At 41.9% G+C, this 25,022-nt stretch overlaps 2 protein-coding genes across 9 annotated transcripts in view; one reads left to right on the top strand and one right to left on the bottom strand.

Annotated features, from left to right (window-relative positions):
* Nucleotides 1-13,174, bottom strand: part of AGTPBP1 (ATP/GTP binding carboxypeptidase 1) — a 64,955-nt gene extending 51,781 nt beyond the window's left edge. For all 3 annotated transcript variants that reach the window (XR_012657885.1, XR_012657886.1, XM_075078310.1), the window contains exons 1-3: nucleotides 12,980-13,174; nucleotides 2,952-3,087; nucleotides 1,853-1,923 (exon numbers count right to left, since the gene is read on the bottom strand). Coding sequence is in view for 1 of the 3 variants with exons in the window: in XM_075078310.1 (XP_074934411.1) it covers nucleotides 1,853-1,884 (32 nt within the window). In the remaining 2 variants the exon portion in view is untranslated. The remainder of the gene's footprint in view (nucleotides 1-1,852; nucleotides 1,924-2,951; nucleotides 3,088-12,979) is intronic.
* Nucleotides 13,175-19,934: 6,760 nt separating this feature from the next.
* Nucleotides 19,935-25,022, top strand: part of NAA35 (N-alpha-acetyltransferase 35, NatC auxiliary subunit) — a 30,026-nt gene continuing 24,938 nt past the window's right edge. Inside the window, exons 1-5 of one of the 6 annotated variants that reach the window (XM_075078889.1) lie at nucleotides 20,130-20,229; nucleotides 21,663-21,804; nucleotides 22,170-22,227; nucleotides 22,887-22,920; nucleotides 24,378-24,492. In XM_075078889.1, the coding sequence (XP_074934990.1) occupies nucleotides 22,176-22,227; nucleotides 22,887-22,920; nucleotides 24,378-24,492 (201 nt within the window). In that variant the 5' untranslated portion in view covers nucleotides 20,130-20,229; nucleotides 21,663-21,804; nucleotides 22,170-22,175. Of the gene's footprint in view, nucleotides 20,230-20,401; nucleotides 20,532-21,540; nucleotides 21,805-22,169; nucleotides 22,228-22,886; nucleotides 22,921-24,377; nucleotides 24,493-25,022 lie in introns of those variants that run through there. The other 5 variants (XM_075078884.1, XM_075078887.1, XM_075078888.1 and 2 more) reach the window with 5 other exon arrangements.

Genomic DNA, 25,022 nt, shown 5'->3' with positions numbered 1-25,022 from the left:
AAGCCTTCCAAAAGAAAATAGTAAAATTAAGGAAGTCATCAGAAACCTTCGGTTTCCCAACTGTACCTACTTCCTCTGAAACTGCTGTTTGCAGTCAGCTTGCCCACTGACATATTGGGGAGTGCCTTCTTCCCCCACAGCAAACAGGTCTTCTGCATTTCAGCATATTACAGTGAGCCTTTAAGAAACTGTTCTAGAGTAGGTAAGCTTCTCATTAGTTTGTTTTCATTTTATTCCAATATGTTTTTTTCTCAACCACCTCCACAGTTATCTGATAATCTTTAGTGAGCTGATACGTCTGATTAGTTCACAGCTATCTCTGTACAGTAAATTCACCATAATTTATTCATGACTTAGGAAACAACTGTTTTGAATTGCAAGAGTGGAGACTTCCATTTTAACTCAATAACTAAAGACGAATAAATGGCATTTAAGTAGCCACTCTGCAAAAATCTTTTTTTGTAATAGTATACTTTTTTAATAATTAGTAGGATTTCCAAGAACACCCAACGAGAGTTTGATTTTGCTCATTATAATGCCTCAGAAACTAATATACTGTAAGTAGAAAACATAGCTTCTTTACTATTTCTTTTGATCCATCTGTCACACAAACAGGAACAACCAGTCTCTGATATCAAGACACTCCCCTGTTGAAGTCAGCAAAAGCAAAGATGATTTTACATACAAGCATTTAAATTCAAATTTTAAATCCAGTCCAAGATATAAAACTAATCCACAGTAGAGCATGTCCTTCATGCAAATATACATTCATTTACAAAATAACAGATATTTCAGATAACTAGGACTGAAGCCAAAATTCCCTATTTTGCCGCCTTTAGAATTTTTTTTTGTAAATCTGATTAGATGGTTTGATTTAATGAGGTAGTTTAACCTGTGCTAGCTTACAAAAAGAGTAAGACTGAAAGCCTTTCAATAGTTACCTGATGCTTAACAGACATATTGCCTTCCATATACTATCTCGTAACTTTTTCAAATATTTGCTAAAACAAGTTATTATGAAAGTAACAAACACAACTTTTTAACTCTTGAAGTATTCTGTAATCTCACTCTTGTTTGCCCTAGCTGTGATATACATCTTATGACAAATTCATGGCTTCTTAGACAGTATCATAAACTTGTCCTTTAATTCCTTCAGTAGAAATCATTTTGTTTTGCCAATATTTGTATGAAATTATTGTTTCAATGAAATTTAATGAAGAAAGGCTGATAGAGTTGGGTTGTTCAGCCCAGAGAAGAGAAGGCTGTGGGAGACCTTCCTGCAGCCTTCTAGTACTTAAAGGGGGACTATAGGAAGGATGGGGACAACCTCTTCCACAAAGCCTGTTGTGACAGGACATGGGGTAATGGTTTTAATCTAAAAGAGGGTAGATTTAGACTGGATATAAGGGAAAAATTTTTTGCTATGAGGGTGGTGAAACACTGGCACAGGTTGCCCATAGAGGTTGTGGAGGCCCCACCCCTAGAGACATTCAAGGTCAGGTTGGACGGCGCTCTGAGCAACCTGATCTAGTTGAAGATGTCCCTGCTCACTGAAGGGGGGTTGGGATAGATGACTTCTAAAGGTCCCTTCTAACCCAAACCATTCTATGATTCTAAGAATGTTGTTTTAAACTTGAACATGTCTAACAATCTGAACATTTTAAAAAGTTTTATTAAATGTGACGCTCCTTAACGCTAATAAATATTGACTCCCTCAGCCTTTCAGGACATCAACTTACACATTTCACTAGGGTTCCATAATGTATATTTATCTTATTATTAAGATAAAGACTGCTTTTTCACAAATCTCAAATAGTTTGATGTTGAGAAGTCGCTATGGTTTTAAATTTACCTTTTTTCAGATGATGTTTTTACTTTGTTCATATCGGAAACCTGATTCTTCAAATCACCATCTCTGATAACCTGTAAGATATTAAACAACTATCAAATGATCAACATCTTTTGCTCTTTAATGATGAAATGCTACCACCATGTTGGACAACTCTGCACTATAAATGTTAAGTAAGTTAATTTGCACTAACTGCATTTCTCCACACTGTCACAAGGTCTCCTCTTCAATATATTTCATCCAGCTTTTAAAATAAACTATTGCAATATAAGTGTGGAGCATGGTTCTGCATTACAACTCAGTCCTACCAAGCTCAGAATGTCTGATTATAATGAAACAGAAATTTTTATCAGTTGCTTAACAGACAGCATTTTCATGTCCGTGACGGAATTTTATTGAACAAAGCTTTTGCCGAAGCCAGTAAATATACTTCTTTAAACTTACTTAACAATGTTATGAGATGCCACAACATACTTTTTTCTGACTACCATCTTATGTACGTACAGGATAACTAGGACTAAAGGCACAGTGAGAAACATGGAGTGTTTGGTGTTCTTATTTAAGCAAGACCTGAATACATTTCTTGGACAGAAACCATATCGTGCCAAGGACTCAATTTTCCTATCCTTTTAAGGGCATAGTGTCCTCAGGGTACACTGCTTCCTCAAATGGTGCCTCCAGGCAATTAAGGTTGCAGCCTACAGGACAGACCACTAGCTGAACCTCAGTAGTTCCATTTGAGACCTAATACGAATGGCAAATACTCCCACTGTGAAAAAACCCCAGTGTACTCAAAGGGCACAGTGGTTGGTTTTAAGGTATAGGACAGAATAAAGGAAAAAAGGATGTTCAAAGATCTGAGTGGTGAGAATGAAGAAGATAAAGCACTTGTTCTCTCGGGAAACACAGGCAAGAAATTCAGTCAAGCACATGTACATACACACACAGAACCCACCCCAAAGAGAAATTTTTAAGACTTCTCAAAAATCCTTGTTGCTTAGCACATATAATAATCAGGTTTTCATTAATGGTAAATTCCACTCTGCAATTGCTAAAAGCCTAAAGCAGAGGAAGTATGAGGCAAGCTTATTTCCAGACTTACCTGAAAGCAGAATTTTTTTTTCCCCAGCAGCCAGGAAGCAAATGCTCAGCTTTTCACAAGAATTCCAGCTTCACCCAAGTTAACAGGTGTCCTAGACTTGTCCAAGTACCCTTCAAGTGTAAACTGCCTTGACTTCCTTTAAAGAAAATTAAGAGTTACAAGAGAATAGCTGTGTCCACCACAATGCAGACAATTTTACAAATTATAAGGTCTGGATTATTCAAACCAGGTTGCAGGTCTTACTGGGGAGAAAATATTAGATTCTTGAATTCAAGTAGCCAAGTGCCAGTTTGCTTACAGCGTTGACCTGCTGTCAGACAGATGATGAATAGTCTGCCAGTGCCAATACTGTCTACATATTATAGTGTACTGAACTGCTGTATGAGTAGAGCCAGCTACAGAGCTGAACTATCTTGAACTGCAAGGTCTTAGTTTGTTTTGCTTTAAGTTCACCACAAAGTGTTTCAGTAAGCACTAAGTACAAATGCTCCAGGTCAAGGGGAAAAGACAAGCAGGTAAGAAAAAGCACAAGAACGTCTGCAAAAAACACAGTGAAACGGAGCACGCAGAAAAAGAGAGAAAAATGCACATATCAGCAATGCAGAGAGTTGCGGTGGAACGTTTATGCATACTAAAGCAGCAAAATCTCTCTTCAACATTTTACTAGGTGATGCAAAAAAGACACTTCCAAACTCTCTCAAAAACTTTTAATATTATGCTTATTTTGAATAAAGGATTGATAGAAAGGTAAAGGCAGAAGAAGTCTCAAGTTAAACATATTTTTAAACACATTTAATGTCACTTGCCTGACAGTGGTAGCAGAACAGAGGGTAAATTAGCATCAGTTCTTCTGCGTTTAAAAGAACAACAACAACAATTTAAAAAAGAAAAAGCCTGAAGTTGGAGGGGAACAGAAGAGAGCAGGGAGCGTTGACTAATTAATTTTTAAATTAATATACGCTGGATTCTGTGCAACCTCCCTCTGCCTTTTCACAATTTCTGTGGGACGTTACCCCCTCCATCTTTCGACCTGCACCAGGGAAAAAGGCAGCTTCTTCAGAGGAAATTTCTCCAAGCAGATAAAGTTCCAAATCAAAAAGTTGCACTCACTGTAATAATGCTACCAACACTAAGATAAATTAAATGGACTGCAAGAAGTTATATATGATTTTCACCTTTTCCTTTCTCCACCGAAAAACAAAGACATCCCTTATGTGACATGTACTTGCCTCCCTCCTAGGTGAATTCTTTGTCACTAGGCCACTGACACACCTTCTCCACTGATCCACCTTTTCGGCCCTATGAAACTTCACCACTCACTGGCAAAGCACATGCCAAGGGCAGAGGATACTGCCCCTCAAACATTTACCTTTCATGTAAGCTTTGGCATGTGCTGAAACATAACAGAGTAACATGGAACCCAGACTCCTACTTCTTGGATAAATAACCTGAAGAAATGAAGAAATGGCTGAAGAAATGAACCGGCACCATTTCACTCATACCTCACATTCAGGTGTGTCTATTAGGCGTTACTGGAAGTGCCTGTTAGATTACAGAGGACTCATAAGGACACCATCTTCCTGAATACAAAGTTGATTTACATGCATTAGAAGAACACTAAGATGCTCAGTCTCTTCAAGCCAGCAATAATTCTGGTCAGACCTTGTAACAGGATTCAGAGGAAATTTTACTGAGACAAGTTTGGTAGCAACCTGCACAGGGGTGAAAAGGGGAATTAGTAATTCTGGTACTGCGCTCTTAATGTTCGATACCAATACCATTCTGCTAGCACAGGTGATAGGGCTTCTGCAAGAAAACACAAAGGCATTATGACCAGGGTCACAGAATTTAGATGTTGATATTCTCTTTTACAAATAGCCTCAGTTCTTCTCCTGCAGATGAAGAAACCTCTAGATTTGGGCTTTTCTTTGCCAACTGCCAGGTTCAAGGCTTCCTCCCTTACTGCAGCCCCTGAAGATCACAAGTCAAGTACTCATTATGTTTCCTGTCCAAACTCTTCACCAGGGACACCAAACAAAGACCTCTTTTCCTTCATCTCTCGCTCATCTGTTTCTGGTGGACAGTCAAAACTGGCTCCTGATTCTTCCAGAAAGGAGTGTCTTATTCCCATTTTAGGCATTCATTTCCTTTCCCCTAAAGCCACTGCTCTGGGGGAAGAGAAATCTGAAATTCCATCTGTTTCAAAAAATAAGCAAATAAATAAAAGTCCCCTTCACTAAAATCACACCAGTGCCTGTCCACTGTTTGTCTTCTCTCTTAGAGGAATCCTTTTTCATTTTCATGTAAATATCAAGAACTTCATGCCACAGTAGAAAGACACCTAATCATTAAATTTACTCTCCATCATCTACCGAGTAATGAAAACAGGGAATTAAAAAAAGTAAATGCTACTAATCAAATACTTTGTATGCACTGTCACATAACTCTTCTTGCATCTTCTTTAAGATTCTGGTACTTAAACCAATGCATGTATTTCAGGGGAACTGAGTATACCCCTTATCTGTTGCAAGCCATCCAGGTGGAATTTCTACATGCTCTGGACAGCCCTCTTCAAATAAAACTGAAGAGATCGAATTAAACTCAGTACAGTAATGCATGGCTCTACTGCACCAGGACTTGCAGTTATGTGTACTGACCGTAAATTGTTTTCCCTTTTATCTTCCATTAATCACTAATGGGTTGTGAAAAGTCAGACATAAAACCAAACTCCAGTCCTTACTCTAACTTACAATAAGAAAAAATACATAGTCACCATTACAATATGTCAGTGCTCAGCACTTTCATTGTCATTTTGATAACATCACATCTGAAAGAAATTTTCCTATGTTAAACGCACAGTAACCTCACATCTGTGGCTCAAAACTTTTATTTTAACAAACAGCAGCTCTGCTTTCGTAGTTGCTTTTTTTTCTTCCTTTTTTATTTTTCCCTGAATCAGGACATTCTTTATATACACATTTAAAATAGATACCTATATTTGGGAATTATACCAGACTGTCTTGCCATCAAGCCCATTTTCTTGCAATGAAAAATCTCTCCAAAAACTATGTTTTCAGACAATTGCCCTGGAAGACGGATCTATTGGTATTCATCAAGCTAATGATAAGCAAAAGGAGCAGTACTAGTCAGACAGGAAAAAGTGACCCTGCCACAAAAAAAGATGTGCTCAGAATCAACACATACAGAGCATGCCACATTAAGCCTGCCTCTTAAGACCACGGAGGCTGAAAAAAAACCCAGTTTTCACACTAAAATCCTATTATCTTTGCTTTCTGTAAGAGAGAGTTCTGTCTCCTACTGAAGCTGGAGGACATTCTGAGTTTACATAAATAGCATTCACATGCTTCAATTGACCAAAATACTTTAACGTGGAACATGCCTGTTTTGAAAGGATAAATATAACTAAAAAAATCTGAAGCATCTATTTTCTTTTCTTAAAGCCCAACCCCCTCTCCCCTGCAAAAACATACCACACAACCACACACAAGAAAAACAAACAAAAAACCCAGAAGACAAACCCTTTAAAAAAGCCAGAGACCTCTGAAACTTACTCTGGTTAACACTAGGACTTTTCTGCAAAGTGCTTTCTAACTACATTCAAAAGAAGGGTTTTTTTTAATCAAAAGAAACTAGAAAAATCAAAACAAGTATGGATATGCATAGTTTATTGCTACTATTAAATCTGTTCTACTTGCAGTATATTCCATTTTCTGTGGTTTTATTTTCCAGAAATGCATTTTCTAACAAACATACTTTATACAGAAAGAAAGGCCTATTTTTTGAGTATGTTCACTACATATTTATGATAACAAAATATCTTCTTTTAATGAGTTGCAAAAATGGCATATCAAATCATATTCATAGACAAAACAAGTCTTCAGTTCTACTGTGTACATCTAGCATAATAAGACTGCAATACCTGTAAGATTGTTCATCAATCTATATTCCTATGTTTTGCTTTGTATTCAAAGCTAGGCACATCCCAAAGTATATTTAAAGTCAGAGCTCAGACTTCACTTAGGTTCATCATGGAGCTATTGATTTGAAAGGTTACAAAAAGTGACCATGAACACACTTGCTTCCACTGCTGCGCACAGCAAATAAGTCATTGCATTGCTGCATACTTATCCATCAGATAGTGGAAGCAAGTAGCTGGTAAAATCTTCATAAATGCTACAGTATAAAAAAAACCCAAACTAATATGCAAAAGAGGAAGGAATACAAAACTTTGGAGGACAGAATTGTGTCAAAAAGCAATGAATTAAAAAATTAAATAGAGAAATCCTGAGTATGAACTGAGAAAACACGTAGTGATTTAAAATTCCATAAATACTTTGCAGAGAGGGAAAAAAACCCAAAACAAAAAAAACCCCACACAAACAAATCAAAACTCTCCACCAGATCAGGTGATTGCACTCTGGGGTATGCTTCCAAAAGACACTGATTCTGCCTCACAGAAGCACACGTGGGTCTCCCCAGTCCCAGTGCAGATTAAACCAGAAGCAAACTGGCCTTTGACAGTATGTCATTTCACACAGCCCAAAGTCTCAGAAGCTGTTCATAGGTTGAAATATTCTTTTTCCAGACACTGAAAAAGTCTGTTTAAAACACAGACACATAAAAATATTACTGCATTCTTTGTCCTCTAAGCAACCTTAATTCCAAAATACTACTTGTGGTTTCTTTAAATCTTTCTTTTTTTTACTTCTTTAAACATAGAAGTAAATTGTTTGCAGGAACAGACTATTTGCCTAAGTAAATATACACTTGCAGAAATAGGCCCTATGTTGAAGATTTAGGATGAGCAGCAACACATGCCAGCAAGAGTCACCAACTCAGTACCAAAAATCAAACTACCCAGAATGCTTGTAGACAGGTCAACACCGTGATAACCTGCATCCTAAATATGGTAAAACCCCATAAATATCCCTGCACAATATGGAAAGCTGTAGTATGTTACTTGAGATTACACAAGAAACATCCACCAGGACAGCCCAGTGTTCTTCCTCTGGCAGCACTAAGAACTGCCCACCGCTAGTAATACAGTGGTGCTGCCTCTGCCATCTCATCCTGTTGTACCATAAAACGGCTTGCCCCTTTGCAAAGGGCTTAGAAATTATACCTTAAATAACCCCTCTGGCCATTTAATCATTTCCTCATTCACATGACATATTCTTTCCCAATGCAGCACCTCAAGTGACAGCTTCCACAACTATATTTTTGAAAAACTGTTTTTTTGACAGAAAACACTTCTATTCTAAAGCCATACAACCTAGTGAAGTTATTGGATGTGAACAATTTCCTTAACAATAACATGAGACCTAATGTTAGATTAAAACTCTCACAGACTCTTTTGAAATGCCACAGTTATTTTGTAAACAGCTTTGCATCCCGAAAGCTCAGTCCACAGTACAATACATAAAGGTTTTGGTTACCTATAATCCAACTTTAAATTCTATCAACTCAAAACCTGGGGAAATCCTTCAAGCTTCACAACTAAGATTCAAGTTGGCAAATCCTACACGGTACTCAACCACAATCTAGTAAACAGAACACATATACATAAAGAGTGATAACTAACATGGCAGTGACAATCTGTTTTCTGAAGCTGCATATTCCTAGCTCAATTCCTGAGCTGCCTTCTGCAAGCCCTGTGAAACAAAAACATAGACTTCCCACTGCATCTCCCATCTCTACATTGGAGAAGTCTCATACAAATTAAGGCCCTAGTCAATAGCCCAGAGAGAGAATTTTCAGGACCAGCTGTTTTTTAAATTAAATTAAATAGTGATTTAGGACAGAATGACTTAGAGTACACACTAAACAGTTATCCCTTCCTAATACTTTAATATGCAGCACCACAAAAAAGCTTTTAGTGACATCAAAAATTGTAATGTACCTAAGGATACAGTAAAAGTATTTATTCCATGAGAAAAAGTTTGTTCAAGATACTAGAAAAACTAGAGATACAATTACATCTGGAAGAAGAGTAAGGCTTCATGTGGAAAGGGCTGAAAAAAACCCCTTGATCTGATGACTGAAGCTAACCAACTCCTCTAAGTAGCAAGAAAAATCTCAAGTTTTTGGTGGAAGAGAGTCTAATTTTCAAATCCAAAATAAAGTGAAAAGTTTAACAATGTTTACTAGTCAAAGAAAAAAATACTTCTGAAAATCAGCTACTGCCTTTTCCTCGTATCCTTTGCTATAAATATTTATAGTAAGAAACAAGAGAGTCAGCTGATTACTTTACTCATTGCTGCATTATAGCAAAGTGGTGACTTTTTGACGTGACTAGAGAAATTGCAGTATATAATCAGACATTCAAAATTACATACATAAAGCTTCACAGAAGCCTGCAGCACCAAAGCCCTGTACAGCAGCTTGCCAACTATGTCATGCAGGTGATTACTACCAGTCCACTTAACTGTAAAAACAAAGTCTGATATGTTTAGCCAAAAAAAGCTGTAGATACCTAATAGTGACTCCCTAAAAAAAAAAAAAAAGGCAACATTTATCAGGAAAAGAGCAAAACAATAAAACTGTGCTTTGTTTCTTGCCTGGAAAAAAGCTCCTAGAAAGTTACCAGCAAGGCAAGCGTAAGGTTACTCCTCAAGACACGACAAACTTGCTATCACCAGGCTCACAGAGTATCATATTCAAAGCCTGCATGATTTAAGTTGACAGAAACATTGCAAAAGTCAGCTACTTCTTGCCCAGCTAGCATAACCCTTTCATCACATAGGTGAATGGCACAGGGAGGCAGAGGGGGGCAATAAAAATATCCAGGAGGGAAAGGACAATCATAGCAGAAACAAAGCTTTTCCCTACACCAAAAACTGAACAAGAACTGGAAACCCAGTAACTTTCCCGAGCTCCTGAAAATGCCCCACTGATACAGTGCTAAGTGTCAGAGGTGCTTTCCAGCCCCTAACCCAGTGACTGCTCTTTTGGCTTCCACTTGTCTCAATGGCTAAGGTCGGTCCGTAAAGAAATCAATCCAAACATCTAAACCTGCTGTTTCACCAGCTGAATTAATGCAAATCTTTGAGCCTGGTCTTAATCCAGAAGAAAAAAAAAAAAAAAAAAAAGAGAAAAAATCTGTGGCTCCATGTTGCAGATTTATCATCTACTCAAATACACTTCTAGCCCTTCAGCCTCATTAGTACGCAGAAACACAATCATCTCACAACCCATAAAACTCTCAGCAACATTCTCACTTTCAAAATACTGACTTGTTCCATTCAGCTTATGAATTATACTTGAAGCCATTAAAACAGTATTACCTACCTCCAGTACGCAAAACCCTGAACAACCTGCTTCTCATAAATTGTAAGGTTTTTTAAGAGATGTAGTGAAAGTTTATATGTGCCTTTTAATACATTAAACTTTTAGGATGACAGTTTCAGGACTTTCATCTCTGCAGCTATTGCAAAAGAAAGGAAGGATGTTTAGGTGCTCCCCTTCTCCCCAGCCCCACCCCTCCCCCACTTCCAGTCTCTCTATGTTTAAATGTTACAAAACTGTATTTCCAAACGTAAACCATGCTGACTCGCCCCTGTATCCAGGACACACACCGAACAATTCATAATCTTCTTGATGCTTGGCACTGGATATTGGACAGTTAAGCTGTGGATAGTGGCAGGGCTTGAAAACACATCCAGCGATATGCTGCCATTACAAATCCCTCCTAAGCACTCATCCGAGCAGCTGCCTTGCTCAGCACTCTCACACTCACTTCAGAAAACCTGACTTCCCCTCCTTAGAGAGAAGTCCCTTGCTTAGGGAGTTTAAACTCTTCAACTACTGCAGTTATACTCAGGCCCAGGGTGACTAGAGCAGCATTCAGACCTTTCAGACACTGGCAATTCATATCACAGGGGCAATCTCCTAACAGCAAGCAGCTCACAGATACTGGAATTCAAAGAGAAGTTTCAACTAACATATCAAGAGACAAAAAACAGGTGGTTCCCAGATATGTCCAGCAGCGTACCACCGTGAATTTTAAAGACCACGAAGTCTCTCCTCATCAGACACATTGCTGACAAGTTGCTGAATAAGAAGCTGAACATCTTCCCTAGACTAAAACCTAAACATGAGGTAAAACAGCACGCTCCTCCTGTAAGCCAACAGGACTTCAGAGAACCTTCTCCCAAGTTTTTTCGCTCTCTGACTGTAGCTTCTCATGCATAATTTCAGGGAATTTGCTCCCAGCAGCAGTAAGTTAACTAATATTAAACAGCTGTGTTTTACAATCTACTATCAAGGCAACTCAATATTTTTCGAGTTCAAAAGCTTCCATTTGGAAGACAATTTGTGAATTTCTTGAACATGAAAACTTAAGTATGAGTACGACCACCTCCAAAACCTGAACTGAAAGCTAAGCCTGAGATCAGGTATCACTTCACACAAACACAGATCAGGTATCACTTCACAGGATAACACTACTCCTTGGTGAGGGATCCTTTCCTCCCTCTCTGGAAAAAATAATAGGATACACTTACTTTTATGAAGCTTTAAAAACAAACAGAAAAAGTACTTGCCTTAATTTACACTGGCATAAAAAAAAAATCACAGTAGTGAATGAAGAAATCAGAACCTAACAATGAAAATTTGTTCTGCTGAAATAGAGACGTGATAAAATTATCTTGATGTTAAATAGGAAAGTCTCCAGAAAAGGATATTATCTTGCCAATCCCCAGCCCACAAAACGAAAAGATATTCCAGCAGAGACTTGCACTTGCACTCACAATGCATGTCATACAGTATTATTTCCAGAAAAACTCTTAGGTCCTAAGTATGATTTCACTGAAGGATTAACCAGAAGGTGGGGCTATCCCACCACCACCGTCCTCTCACTCGTCATACACTGCTGAGAAACACACTGAATGCTACCTGCAAAACAGGGAAGCCTTTTCGTGAAATATAACCTGTAAAGGTAGTTCACACACATATTTCTCTAAGAGAACATCATTAGTATGCATACGCTCGTTGGAGACCTAATGCCCTCATGGTGGAAAAAATAAATACACAAAAATCAGCATTCATACCACAAGGCTATACAGAAGTTCTGGTGTTTTTACACCGTACAGGTACACAGAAGAGTCTCACCTCTGCCTTTAACGTACCACGGAATGCTTACAATTTTAAGTGTACACAATAGAAGTTCATCCAGGTCAGGATCCCTAAACATCTAACAAAGCTCAGTGTCTGAAAACAGTTTATGCTGAAGAAAAAACACTTCCCCACCCCCCACATGCAGCTTATTTCCCAGATTCTCTCTGGGAAATTCAATTTCAACCCATTTCAGCTGACACCTAGAAAAATACTTGCTACAGTGGATTTCCACAACAGTAAAAGGAGTCAGGGAAAAAAAAAAAAAAAACGAACCACCCCAAAACCCAAATATTAATAAACCTCAAGGACCATTAAGTTGAAGAGAGGCCGGGCAGGCGCTGCCGCATGGCACCTTCAGCCAGCGCGACTCCAGCCGCCGTGCTCCCCACGCAATCCCCGCAATGGGTCACGCCGCCCGGCAGGGCAGGGAGGGCGCGAAGCCACGGTGCGTGGGGGTGCGGGGGTCACCCACAGCCTCTCCGCCTCGCAGGGCGCCCGAGCTTTGCCGTAACACCGCCCCGCGCAGCCGTGTCTGAACGGGCCACGCACCGCCCCAGAACCGCACCCCGCGGCCACCGGGGGCCGCCGCTGCCCCCCGCCCAGGCCCCGCTCCCGGCCCCGCTCCCACCGCCGGCCGGCCACCGCTACCGTCTCCGCAAGTGGGCACACGCAGGGGTCGGCTCCCGGAGGGAGCTGCCGTGGCCGTGCGTACCCGCCGCTCCCCGAGCGGAACGGGTCCGCCGCCCGGCGCGGGAGAGCCGGCACGGGAACACCCGGTTCCCCGCCCCACCCCGGTCCCTCCCCGCGGTCACCTCGCGTCGCCTCACCCCGGCCCTGCCCCACGGCAGCCAGGCCCGCGCCGCCGAGGGCGATGCGCGCCCGCAGGGCTTCACCTTGGCAGCAGCCGCCGTCCCGAGCGCTGTGGCTGCCCCGCAGCCTCCTCAAGGGACGGGCGCGGCGGCAGGAGGGGCGCCCCTCACCCCGCAGCCTCGCGGCGGCGGCTCCCCGTTGCGCCCCCGCCGTCTTCATGCGACCGGCGGCGGCAGGAACCTGCCCGCACCGCAGCGCGTCACGGCCCCGCCGCCCCCGCCCCGCCCCGCCGCCCCCGCCCCGCCCCGCCGCGCCCCGGCCTTGCGCAGGCGCCCGCCGCCAACGGGGTGGGTGGAGCTGGTGGTGCCCGGCCTGAGCGGCAGCGCTGCCCGGCCCTGCCGCCGCCGCCGCCCGGAGGGAGGGTGGGAGAGCGGAGCGGAGCGGGGCTGGCGGCGGCGCCGGCGGAGGCTGCGAGGGGGAACCGGGGAGGTCTTCGCCTAGCCGCCGGCAGCATCCTCCCGGCCCGCCTCGGGAGTCGCGCTGCTGCTGCGAGCCTTCCCCGCCGCCGCCACGGCGATGGTCAGGGCCGGGCGGCGCGGCGGCACCACGGGCGCAGAGGCAGCACGACAAGCCGCCTGGATCCCCCTTCGCGCCGGCCGCTCCCTCCGAGCTTCCCCTCTTCCCCGGGCGCGCTCCCCCCGGCCCAGCGGGCCTTCCGCACCCCATTTTCGGCGGCAGGTAAGCGCACCCCGACCGCAGTGAGGCCGTGGATGATCCCTGCTGACCAGGGCGCCGGGGAAGCACTGGCGCAAGAACACTCAGATCGGTGATCTGTAAAAGCCAAAAAGATACCCCCCGATTCTTTCCCCTCCAGATCCTCACAGAAGGGAAGTACTACTTCATACACTTAAAAACCCTTACGTTTTACGGGAAATTAACCTCTGTGTGCCCTGTTTTGAGCCACTCACTATCACTGATGACATCTGAACGTGGGCAATGTGGTCTCCCACCCTGACACTTTTTTCATCTATACCAACCAAGATGTAACATTTACTTTTTCATTAAGTTCCTCAAATGGAGAAAGGAAACTGCTAATAATTCTTGGGTAGGGTCATTGTACTGATAGTTTACAAACAAGAAGCAGCCCTTTAGTGAAGGCTGGGAAACTGAAATACAGTTCAAATCTCATTTTTACCCATGACAGTTACTGATAAAGGCCCCAATAGAAATATGCAAGGTTCATTTCCCAATAACATTGTATAACCATGGAGTTACCCATTCTAATTCTTAGTAAAAAGCAGACTTAAGATCCTTTAAATTGTATACATTTTTGTTCATCTTGCCTTTCAAAATATGTAACACCCGGATACAGGTGGCAACTACTGTCTTATGCGTCGTAATTTATCCCACTTACAAAGACAGGAATAAAGATACCCAAGACTTCTCTACTGTCTAGGAAGCAGCTGTGCATTTTGGGTGACAGCTGGCAGCATTTCCTTTGGGCTGGGTCACCTGAAGAACCTTTTATGGTTACTGCTTCTTACTGCCTTGATGGTGTCACAGGGTTAGAAAGGCAAGTTCTGGTTATCACCGTGCAATGGCCTGGAGGTGGTCTGCACAGGGAACATACACATGTATACATTCTGGACACAGAGCAAAGCTGCTTTACTGGCCAGTCAGGAGACACCCCACAGATTAGAAGCAGGGGGCTACTTTTGTACAGCTGCGAGGGAGGGGAGATGCCTGTCCTGTCTGGGTCTGGCTAAATGCAGTGGGTTGAGCGAACTGGCGTCAGCCTATTTCCACCCATTAAATCAGGAAAGTCAGCTAGAGTTTTGGTGGAGTTAATTCAAGTTTAAAGCAGTATAGCAGATTCCCCATTGTCTGTTATGTAATTTATGCATAAATGCTTGATTACATTCTCCTAAGTCCCCTTCCCACCGCATTAACAGGAAGGGATATGAGTGATGAAGGCATATAACCCATTGTCCTTGATTTTATTATTCGCTTGGCCTTTCTCCAGCAAATAATTCATCATTAATTATGCTTCCTAGAACTTGTAAATTTACGGGTTACATGCATTTGGAAGGAGATCCCTCGCTCTCCTACCTTACAGGTTTGTCCAGTTACCCATCATGAATGAAAAAAATGCAGAGCATCAGAATGCAGGATTTACCAGTGCACTGGCAACAGGTAGGAACAGCCTTGCTTGTTCCATAACAGCAGTGATATTGGGCGACAATTAAGAGAGAATACTTTAAAACAGCAAACAGCGAAGCTACAAGTTTCCTGTGAAGTTCTATTCATGGAATCATTTTAAATGCATAACTTTCTCTACAGCAAGGCAGAAGACACGGGACAAACTCAAGTATGACTCAGGCAAAGACAAAAATAGTGTCAGGCAGGCTCTGGCAAGTAAACAGCAAGTAAAGGGGGCGTAGATAAAAATCTCAAATTTTTTAAAGCTGAAGTCAAAGTCAGTTTACTTAAGTTAGTTAAGAAAATAATATTTTTAAACAGCTCTGCATGCATCCTGGCACATGACAAAAACAAATCAGTTGAAAATATGAGAATTCTCTACTGGAGAAAGAGGACACAGTAGATCCAGTTAAGGCTGGCAAAAAGTGTAATTTCATTTAAGAAAAAATGAGTGATAGTAACATGCCTAATACAAATACTTGTATCTGTTACTGAAATGCATTAACTTTTCTCGCTGTTAATGTAAACAAAGAATCAGAAGACTAAAGTTTTCCTTTTTGGGGGACTGCATTTGTCGTAATTATTTCACCCAAACGGTTGTTCTGTGCAGAACTCTAGTTTTTACTAGCAAAATATCTGTTCATGGGAAGTTGAAGGTCATTGATGAACCTGGATGATTTATTTTTCTCCAGATAACGTGATTCCAAGTTTAGGATTTATTTCTACAGAGAACAAGTTTACTTTTAGAACACTTGACTGTGCTGTGGTGTACAAATGCAGCAGCAGCCCACTGCTGTTCTTACTTGCATAATAATTGTCATGATTCAGTTGAAGTTCACTTACATGAGACTACAGGAATCTGGCCTGGCTTTGTTTGTTTTCAAACACAACACTGTGTGCAAAAGTGAATAGTTTATCTACGGAATCTTCTGTAAAGATATACTTAAAAATCACATTAAACAGAATACAATTTTAAACATTTATCTAATGCTAGGAAGTTAATATAATGGTTCATTATTCTTCTGATTTCACAAAATTTTATAACATTTCAAGTAAAATCTTCAATGGGCATTGCAAACAGACTATTGCAAACAATTAACATTTTATTTAGCCAGAGAAAATCACAAATCTGTGGTGTTCTGAAAATAAGGTGATGGCAAATTATACTGCCGTTCAGTGAAAGCGTGATGAGGAACCAGGCACTCAGCTCTGAAAACAGCAGTAATGCTGCCTTGTGGAGAAGAACAGGTTCCACACAAAATTAAGTCTCTGATTCTGATATTTGTAGGGAATTCAGTTGTAGGAATATACTTCTTAACGGGACAATCCAAGCACTTAGGAAAAAAGTAACAAATATCTGTCAATCTACAAACAATGTGGAAAGGCAAGGACATCAGAGGTGTCCAGCATCATAAGCTAAAAAGGCAGCTTATAGGTTTACACAAATCACATTGCATTCATTTAGTACTTTTGACAAGGGGATAAAGCAACGAATCGAGTGACAGATTGCTGATGTTTATGCAGAGGTGCAAATTTTCAAAGACAGGCTCCCCACTCCCGACTGCATGTTTATAGTCTGTTAAATCAACATTTATTGCTATGTCAGCAGTACAGTATAATTTCCAGGATCAGACAATCCAGCAAAAATAATCACAAATAATTTTAAAAGTTAATGGTTGTCCCTTCTGGGAGCAGAAAAAATAAATAAGAAATAGCTCTTCAAAATACTTAAATGGGTAGCAACGTGTAAGCGTTATTAGATCTTATCCTCTTCCTTCATAACTACCACCTTGCTGCTCATTGTTTCCTATTAAATCTCAAACTGTACTAGTTAAATCTGCCTTGCCTGTGTCTGTACTCCTACGTACCAAACATATCCAGTCAGTTCCAGATAATGAACACAGCTGCCAGCTCTCTCTGAAAACCAATCAGTCCCTCATTTGAAAGCCAGTACTTGTCTCTACACGCACACTGGAGAGTTTGTTTTTGGCTCTTTATCTCTAGATATGTAATTCCTCCCTGATCATTAGAACACTTGGTATTTTTCCAGCATGGCCTCTGTTCTTTTTCACCATCGAGAATATCTTTTGTGCTCTGTTAGCGTGTTATTTCAATGCATACAAAAGCATTTCGGTTCAGCTTTGCATCTGTGGCTCATTCAGCTATGCTTGCTTTTCTAATACTACAAATGAAATAACCCATCGATATTCCTTGCAAAGAGTAATTCAGAATGTATAGATTTGCACCCTGGTGGATATATTCATCTAAGCGTTCTAGGGATTGGGGGTAGGAAGGAGTGGGTGTTGTTCTTCAGGGCAGGAAGGGCACAAATTTCTGAAGTGATGCACTGCGTTTCAAAGGCTGATAACCAAGTCCGCTACTTTTTTCCTTATCTCTACTGACAATCACAATTAATTTATAAATGCAGGATATTAACACACACACAAAAACCCCAACCAAACCCCAAAACCAAGAGTGAATCTCATGTGTTTCAGTCAAACAAGAACCTCCATACCCACAGTTAAAAAACCCCAAATTTATGCATATCATTTAATTTGTGCACTGAGGGCATGAACACTGTTGCTACTTCTAAATATCCTGTCTACTGTCATAGGGATTTTTAGTTACATCAGTTCACCAGATTTTAACAGGTTATATTAAGACAAAGCTGTCAGCTAAGTACTGTGAAGCTGCAAACTGGGGCAGTTTTTCTGTTTCTTTTGCTTTGTTTTTGAACTGGCCCTTAATCTGGAGTAGCCTCTGGTAAATTCCGTCATGTACAGGCACATTAAATAACAGCAAGAATTAAAATAGACTTTGGCCCAGCTGAAGATCTATTTATGAAAGTATTTGCATACTTTCACAGATCTCCATTTTCTTTTTCTCCCTGCACCTGTTACTTCCATTAACAAGGGCATCCAAACCAATGGTAAACTCCTGAAAAAAACACCATACTTTAAGCAAGGCAAAAGGTAAAGGATGATCTTCAAAAATGACTATGAGATACCTACTTCTTGGGGGAAATCTAGCTGAAGGTAGCTTGCAGCAGGTGACCTCTCTTCCCATGACAGATTTAGGACACTTTTTGAGGGACAGGAGGGTTCTCTACATTATTCAGAAAATTATAAACAATACTGTAATTTTGTACAAACAGGTCAATATGTAACTCTAGACACTTAAGATTCTTGATCCTTAGAGCAAAGAAAAATCTGCTTCAATTTATTTAGCGTCTTTCAAGAATAGCATCCAGAGCATGAGAAGAACACTCATAAGACAAAACTTATTGGTAAATTATGTTTTTCTATTTTATTTAATTGACATTTGTGCACACAGTACTTCAAAGTCTGCAGATGCCTTTTTGCTTATGTGGGTCAAAATTCCTTTTACAGGGTTTTTTTTTCCTTAAGATGAATAGTCGAGGACAAGTTTGCTCATTTCTCCTCTTAAGCATCCTTAAAAAATTAATAATGCTTTAGCATGACTTTCTGCAGTGTAAAAATAGACACTCTGTAGCACAGCCTTATACAAAATACACCAGTACCTTCAAAATTAATGTAACATCATTTTGGAAAGACAAAAACAGTAGGCAGTCAACTGACTAGACCCTAAACCGGTGCATGGTTAGCTAAAGATTTCTTAAACGAGCAGCCTATTTAAGTCAAGTATAGGATGACGTGTTCGTACAGTATTATGGGAACAAAGGTACTCCATAATGAGCACTGAAGCAAATTCCTCGTAATTCTTACTTTTGATCTACTGCCACTTCACCAAGAGGGAAACACAACATGTTCCGGACACAACCAAGAATTATGTGGAGGTTGCATTTCTTTTCTGTTCTGCTCAACACTGAGCAGATCCTGTGGATCCTACACGTACGTGCTTGGCAGGAGGAGTTCACACTGCGTTTTCTCCTCTTGCTTTCCTGCAAGTACAAATGCTCTGTACTGTGAGCACGGTGAATAAGAAGGGTGATGGGTGAAGTTGCAGTTTTCCTTTAAAAATCTACTTCCTCATAACGTTGGAGAGAAAATCTACTTAAGTTAGCCTCTATCTGGTTAGTAAAGCAATTTAGCTGCCGTCTTTTACGTTGGTGATTTTTGCCAGAAACACCGGAAGCATTTAGTTTGTGCATTTTGAAAACATGAATAAGATCGAATCCACTGTAAATGGCTCTAAAATAGTAGTTCCTTTAGACATGTCAGCTGGTTTCTCCCCGACAAAAGAGATCATCGGCACAACTGAGGAAACTGCAGAGAAACGCCATTACGTGATCTCTAGCTGATGCATTTCATCAAAACGGAGAAGGCAAAAGGATCAAGAGGGAACAGCTGACACAGAAGAAACCCGCCCCCCTCTTCCCCCCCCGCCTCAAATCTGCTTTCAATTCAGCAGCTCACACCCAGCAACCTGCCAGAACGACCCGCAGGGCCGCAGCACCCTACCCGCCCATCCCACCACCCCAGAGCCCCGCAGCCACCGCCACAGCCTCCCCAAGCCCCGAGGCGCACCGGGAAGCGAACGGGCAGCGAAGGGCGCCGCAGGCTGGACCGACCGCGGGCACCGCGTCTGCCCGCGGACGCAGAGCCGGGTTCCGCCAGCAGCCGGCCGCCGACACCGTTCGGGAGAGCCCTGGAGACTGGAGGCTCTCCGCCCTCGCTAAGCGGCAGGGCCCCGCCCGCAGCCTCCACCAGGCGCACCCCGCGCCCCCCGCCTCTCCCACACAAGGAGGGGGACTCAGAGCACCCCCACCGGCACCCAGCCCCACCCAGCCGCCGCTGCAGGGCCCAGGCCCGGGCCCGCGCCCGGGCCCGGTTCCGCCCGCCCCTCCCTCCGTCCCTCAGGCGACGGTGGGGAGGCACCGGCGCCCCCCTCGCGCACACAACCGCTCCCAGGCGCTGCCACCCACCCGCCTTCACAGGAACCCCCCGCTCGCGCCTCACACTGTGAGGGGCCGCAAGCGCATGCGTAGTGCCGAGCGGCGGCATAAGGGCTCTGTGGACTCGCTGCGCGTGCGTCGGTTTCGCGGGCTAGTGGCGGCCGCGGCGGCAGCAGCAGCAGTAGCAGCAGCTGGGGCAGGCTGAGGCTCAGGCTCGGCGGGCGGGAGGGAGCACACCGGCGGCACAGGACGCGGCGGGTGAGCCTTCCTGCCCCACGGGGGAGCGTACGGGGAATGGGGTGACGGCCAGACGGAGCCAGCCCTGCGGAGGGGTCGGTCGGTCAGTCAGTCGGTCGGTCGGTCGATCGATCGATCAGTCAGACAGACCTCGGCGGCTGGGCGGAGGAGCCGCCCGGCCTGTGGACGACAGGGCGGGCGGCCGCTGGCCGTACCCGTTGCCCGGTGGGAGTTAGCTAGGCTGTCTGCCGGCCCGGTGCCTCAGCAGGGCCCGGTGAGCCATGGAGCGGCCGGAGGCGGGACAGCGCCGGGGTTGGGGACGGGTGAGCTACAGAAAGGGGAGAGCCCGGGGAGATTGTGCGTGTGTATGTGTGTCTGGCTGTGCTGGCGTTAATGTCTGAAGTAACAGTGTGATTTCCATTTATTTTAATTAGTTTCCCACGTATTTCCTCATCCCAGCCCGCTGGGCCTGTCAGCCCCTGCGGTCCCTTGGGAGCTAGTGACAGGCTGGGGGAGGCGAAGGCAGGCTGAGCATCGCCTGGGCGGAGGGGCTCCTGGGCTGGTTTTCAAAGTCGCTTTGCTGTCTCCCCCCACCCCTTTGTTTTTTTTAATTGCTGGTGCCTGGGAGGCCTCGTGTCGCGGGGGTTTTTGCCTCAAGCTTCCGTGGCGGCTTTGGTGAAGCTGTTTAAAGCCCGCCGGGCTTGTAGGTGTCTCTTGTGAGATCTCCGACTAGATAAGGGGAGATTCAGCATTGCTGGTATCGCAAAGGCAGGCGGACTGGCAAAACTTCAAATCCTTCGGGGCTGCCCCGGTTATCCTGAGATTGCGAAAGCACAAAACCAGTTCTAAATAACTTGGTGGTGAAGTTTAAAAATTATATTCCAGTCTGAGGTTGCTTAACGTTGTTGTGGTAGTCTTAATATTACTTTCTGCTGGAGAAGTCAAAGGAAATACGCCTCTTTTCACAAATCGTTTTGGATACGCTTTTTTATGACTAACAGACTTGTGTGGTCAGTTTTACAGTTCCTTCTTTTTAATTCCTTTCACATATCAGTTGGAGGACATGTGTATTTCTAATAGTGTAAAACAAAAAAAGAAAATGTTATATCTACATCTGTTGTAAGAGAGGATTTGTTGACATTGTTTCCAGTTTTATTTCCAATTTGACAGTACAGACTTTATTATGGCTCTGTACTCCTAAAGTTTTGGTGTCCGTAGGGTTTGAGGTGTCATAGCCTACAAGCTAGTTGTGGAGAAATGGTGAATAAGAACACATTTTTTTAAAAAGAACTTTTATTAATATTTTTTTGGGGGCTGGTTTTGTGTAATGGTAGCTGTTTAAATGAAATCGGGTTAGTCACCCCTTTTAACCTGGTTCTTGAAACGAAAAAAAAATTACTCCCATGAAGCACTTTTCTCTAACTTGTGCATGAAGTGCAGTGTCTCTGATACAGATTTAAAGGTGCGATACCATGGTTATGAAAGCTTCGGTAGAGGATGATGATTCAGGATGGGAACTTGGTATGCCTGACAAGATGGAAAAGAGTAATACAAGCTGGATAGATATAACACAGGATTTTGAAGAAGCTTGTAGAGGTGAGTTGTACTGCTTGTGTTCTGAGAAAACTTGGAATCCTCTGGAGGGGTAAGCGTAGTTCTTTGAGGTGTTCTAAGCAGTAGCGTGGCCCAAGTTCAAGCTCCAGGTGAATGGACTATATTGATCCTATGTCTCCCTGTGTTTAACTTACTATGAGATTGGAAATAACAAAAGAACCTCTCCTTGCTTCTTCTTCCAAATCACATAATACCTTGTTGAAGTAATGGTTTTTCATCTTATACATTTTTGCACCTGTGTTTTTCTTTGCAAAGATTTGGTTTTATATTTTTCTGCCAAATAGAAACCTCATTCATCCATTCGGAATCAACACTCTGTTTTTTCCTGTGTATTTTTTGACCTACAGGGTCCAATGATTTATTCATTTAACTGGTCAGTGTATCGTTTTTCATCTTTGAAACAAGGTGAGCTTCTGAGGACATGCAGTGCATCCCAGTTACAGGAAAGCAGTTGCTTGCATTTAAACAGTGCCTTTTTTGTTATTGGATATTAGTGCTAGTTTACTGTGATAGTGACCTTAGTTTTTTCAACTGATTGGATGATATAATTAGGGAAAAATAAATACAAAACTGCAACTTACCACACACTATAGTATGTAATGACACACACAATTTCCTTATGCTATCAAATAATTCCTGTATACTAGTGATACACTGTGTACCCATCAGATACATCTAAAGGCTTCATTAAAAATAATGAGGAAAAGCAAGCCTTTCAGTAAACTCCCCTGGCAAAACTTAGGCATCTGCATAAAGGAGCACAGAAAACTTTTGTTCTGTGTTCCAGGCTATTCAGATACTACTATTTGGTAATTCTAAACCCCCCTCAACTATTGGTATAACAGAAGGATAAGGGAAGACTGAACAATTTGTTTTTTTAGCCTTTCAGTCTTGAAAGTGCTTTTTAAGTAAAACCAAATGAAGGTGGAGTAGAAATGTCTGTTCTGCTTCCCACCCCTTGTTCTCTTGTAGCATGAGACAGCTTGGTGAGTGACAAGACTGTCCTGGAAAAGTTGTTCTAGAAGGATGATTGTAATTGTTTATCCTGTTCTATTCCTTTGTAGAACTGAAGTTAGGAGAACTACTTCATGATAAGCTGTAAGTATGCCTGTGGGATAGTTCTTTAGATAGGATTAGTGAAAATATGTTACTGCATGATTTGCTTGTTAGTAAGCATTATCAATTATGCTTTTTTAAACTTTTACTTGAAATAAATAGTTGAAGTATTCAGAGTATCATTCATCCTCAGCAGTATGAGTATGCGCCCATATGAGGGTTGAACATTTCTCATGGCGCTAGTATAACATTACATTTTCAGTTAATGCAGTTTAGAAGTTTATAGCAAGTCTTACCGGTGGTGTTGACGCTACTCAGCCTGCTGAACTATTTTATACGGTCATGCTTTTATAAAAAAGTGCTAGAGAGACTTCAAGGTTTTAAATTTGGTCGGCTCAAATGTTATTAACAAGTTTAGGACGAACGATCCATGTGCTTTAACATAACTAACTCTTAAATGACATGTCAAAACAGAAATGGAGAGCTCTACAGATTAAAAAAAAATATATTTAAAAAAACCCCATGTGCTAGAATCTTGCTGAACTCATGAATGACATGAGATTACTTTTACCTTTAAAATACTTTAGCCACATAAGTCTGTTCACAAGTCTGCATGAAGAAAAAAAAATGCTTAAGACTATTAGCTCAGAAAACAGAAGCACACTATTAAATGCAAACCTGCTTAAAAATGTGAGCAAGGATGTCACCACGTAGTTACTCAGTAGAATGAAAGCACATTTCTGACGTATAACTCAAAATTCATAAGAACACTTCAGAGCAGATATGCTTCCCAGAATTAGAATGTGCCACACACAATAACCTTTTCTATATAATAAAGGCTTATGCACCAGTTCCAACAGATATCGTACGTACCAAAGGTGAGGCACTCTATACCCCTTGTCCTGTAGGCCAGTGTGGTGCGTTTGGTGTGGTTCTCCTGCAAGGTTTTTTGCCTGGACTGCAAGAGATCCATTGTCACATGCTTGGGGTTTTTTTGTATTGTTTTTTTTAACGTGCCTATTTCAAACAAAGTTGGTTTATTCAATGTATATTATTGGCAGTCTGTGTCATGTATGTTGTCGTTTGTGAGGGACATATCTTGGGTTTTTGGAAAACAAAAAATCATCTTGTAATAGGCTCGTTAACTGAACATGATCGTTAAAAAGATGCTACATCATTATGAGGTGTGTAGAAACAAGAATGTATAGATTACATAGTGATCTATTTGGCTCAGGAGTGTTCTTCAGCTTTAAAAAAAGGCTAAGTGTTTTCTTTTAGGCACCTGTTTTCTTTCTGGCTTGTTGAGAGATCCTCAGATTCCTGAAAACCATGGTCTGTATAAAGATCAGTAGTAATGTTCATATACCTTACCTAATTGTCCGTAGTCAAAATACAGCATATTCTGTTTGTCATCATATGTTCTTTTACATTGGTTTGTAAAGACTGTTTTGTATAAAATGATTAGATTCAGAACATTTTTTTTTAATTGGTGTTTTTAGTTTTGGTCTTTTTGAAGCCATGTCTGCCATTGAAATGATGGATCCCAAGATGGATGCTGGTATGATTGGAAACCAAGTTAATAGAAAGGTTCTTAACTTTGAGCAAGCTATTAAGGTTTGTGGGACTTTCCTAGTTTTGCCTCCATTGTCTGTAAAAGTATGATATAGTTTTCTCAAATTGCGGTTAAGCACAATTCAGCATAATTAATGTTTTCAATCCTTATCTTAAATTCACTTTTTTATTTTGGATAGTTAAGTAAGAATGAGCTTGTGATGTTCACCTTTTTTGTTACCTACATTCTCACGATGATGCTAACTCTTCCAGTGAAAAGTACTGTGAAATTGTTGGGTGTTGATACCTCAAATAAATAAATTTCAGAAATGTTTTTTTTGCAAGTGACAGAGTGCTTCCCCAAAATGTCTTTTATGTGAATATGTATTGGTTAGTCTGTCTTTAAGCTGCATGGAAACCAGCTTCCATACGGAAGAGGGATATTAACACTTCATAAGATGATCAGTTTGTTAGCATTGAACAGAAGGTGGCTAATTTAATGACATTGACAATAATGATTGACTTCTGATGTGTGGTGAAGATAAATTGGTGGAGGGGGCTTGAAAGACTTTCTGTTATTTTGGAAAAAATAA

This window comes from Phalacrocorax aristotelis, chromosome Z, assembly GCF_949628215.1.
Source record: "Phalacrocorax aristotelis chromosome Z, bGulAri2.1, whole genome shotgun sequence".
NCBI classification, from domain to species: domain Eukaryota; kingdom Metazoa; phylum Chordata; class Aves; order Suliformes; family Phalacrocoracidae; genus Phalacrocorax; species Phalacrocorax aristotelis.
The sequence above is the reverse complement of the archived record's forward strand: the minus strand, read 5'-3'. Positions and strand labels throughout refer to the sequence as shown.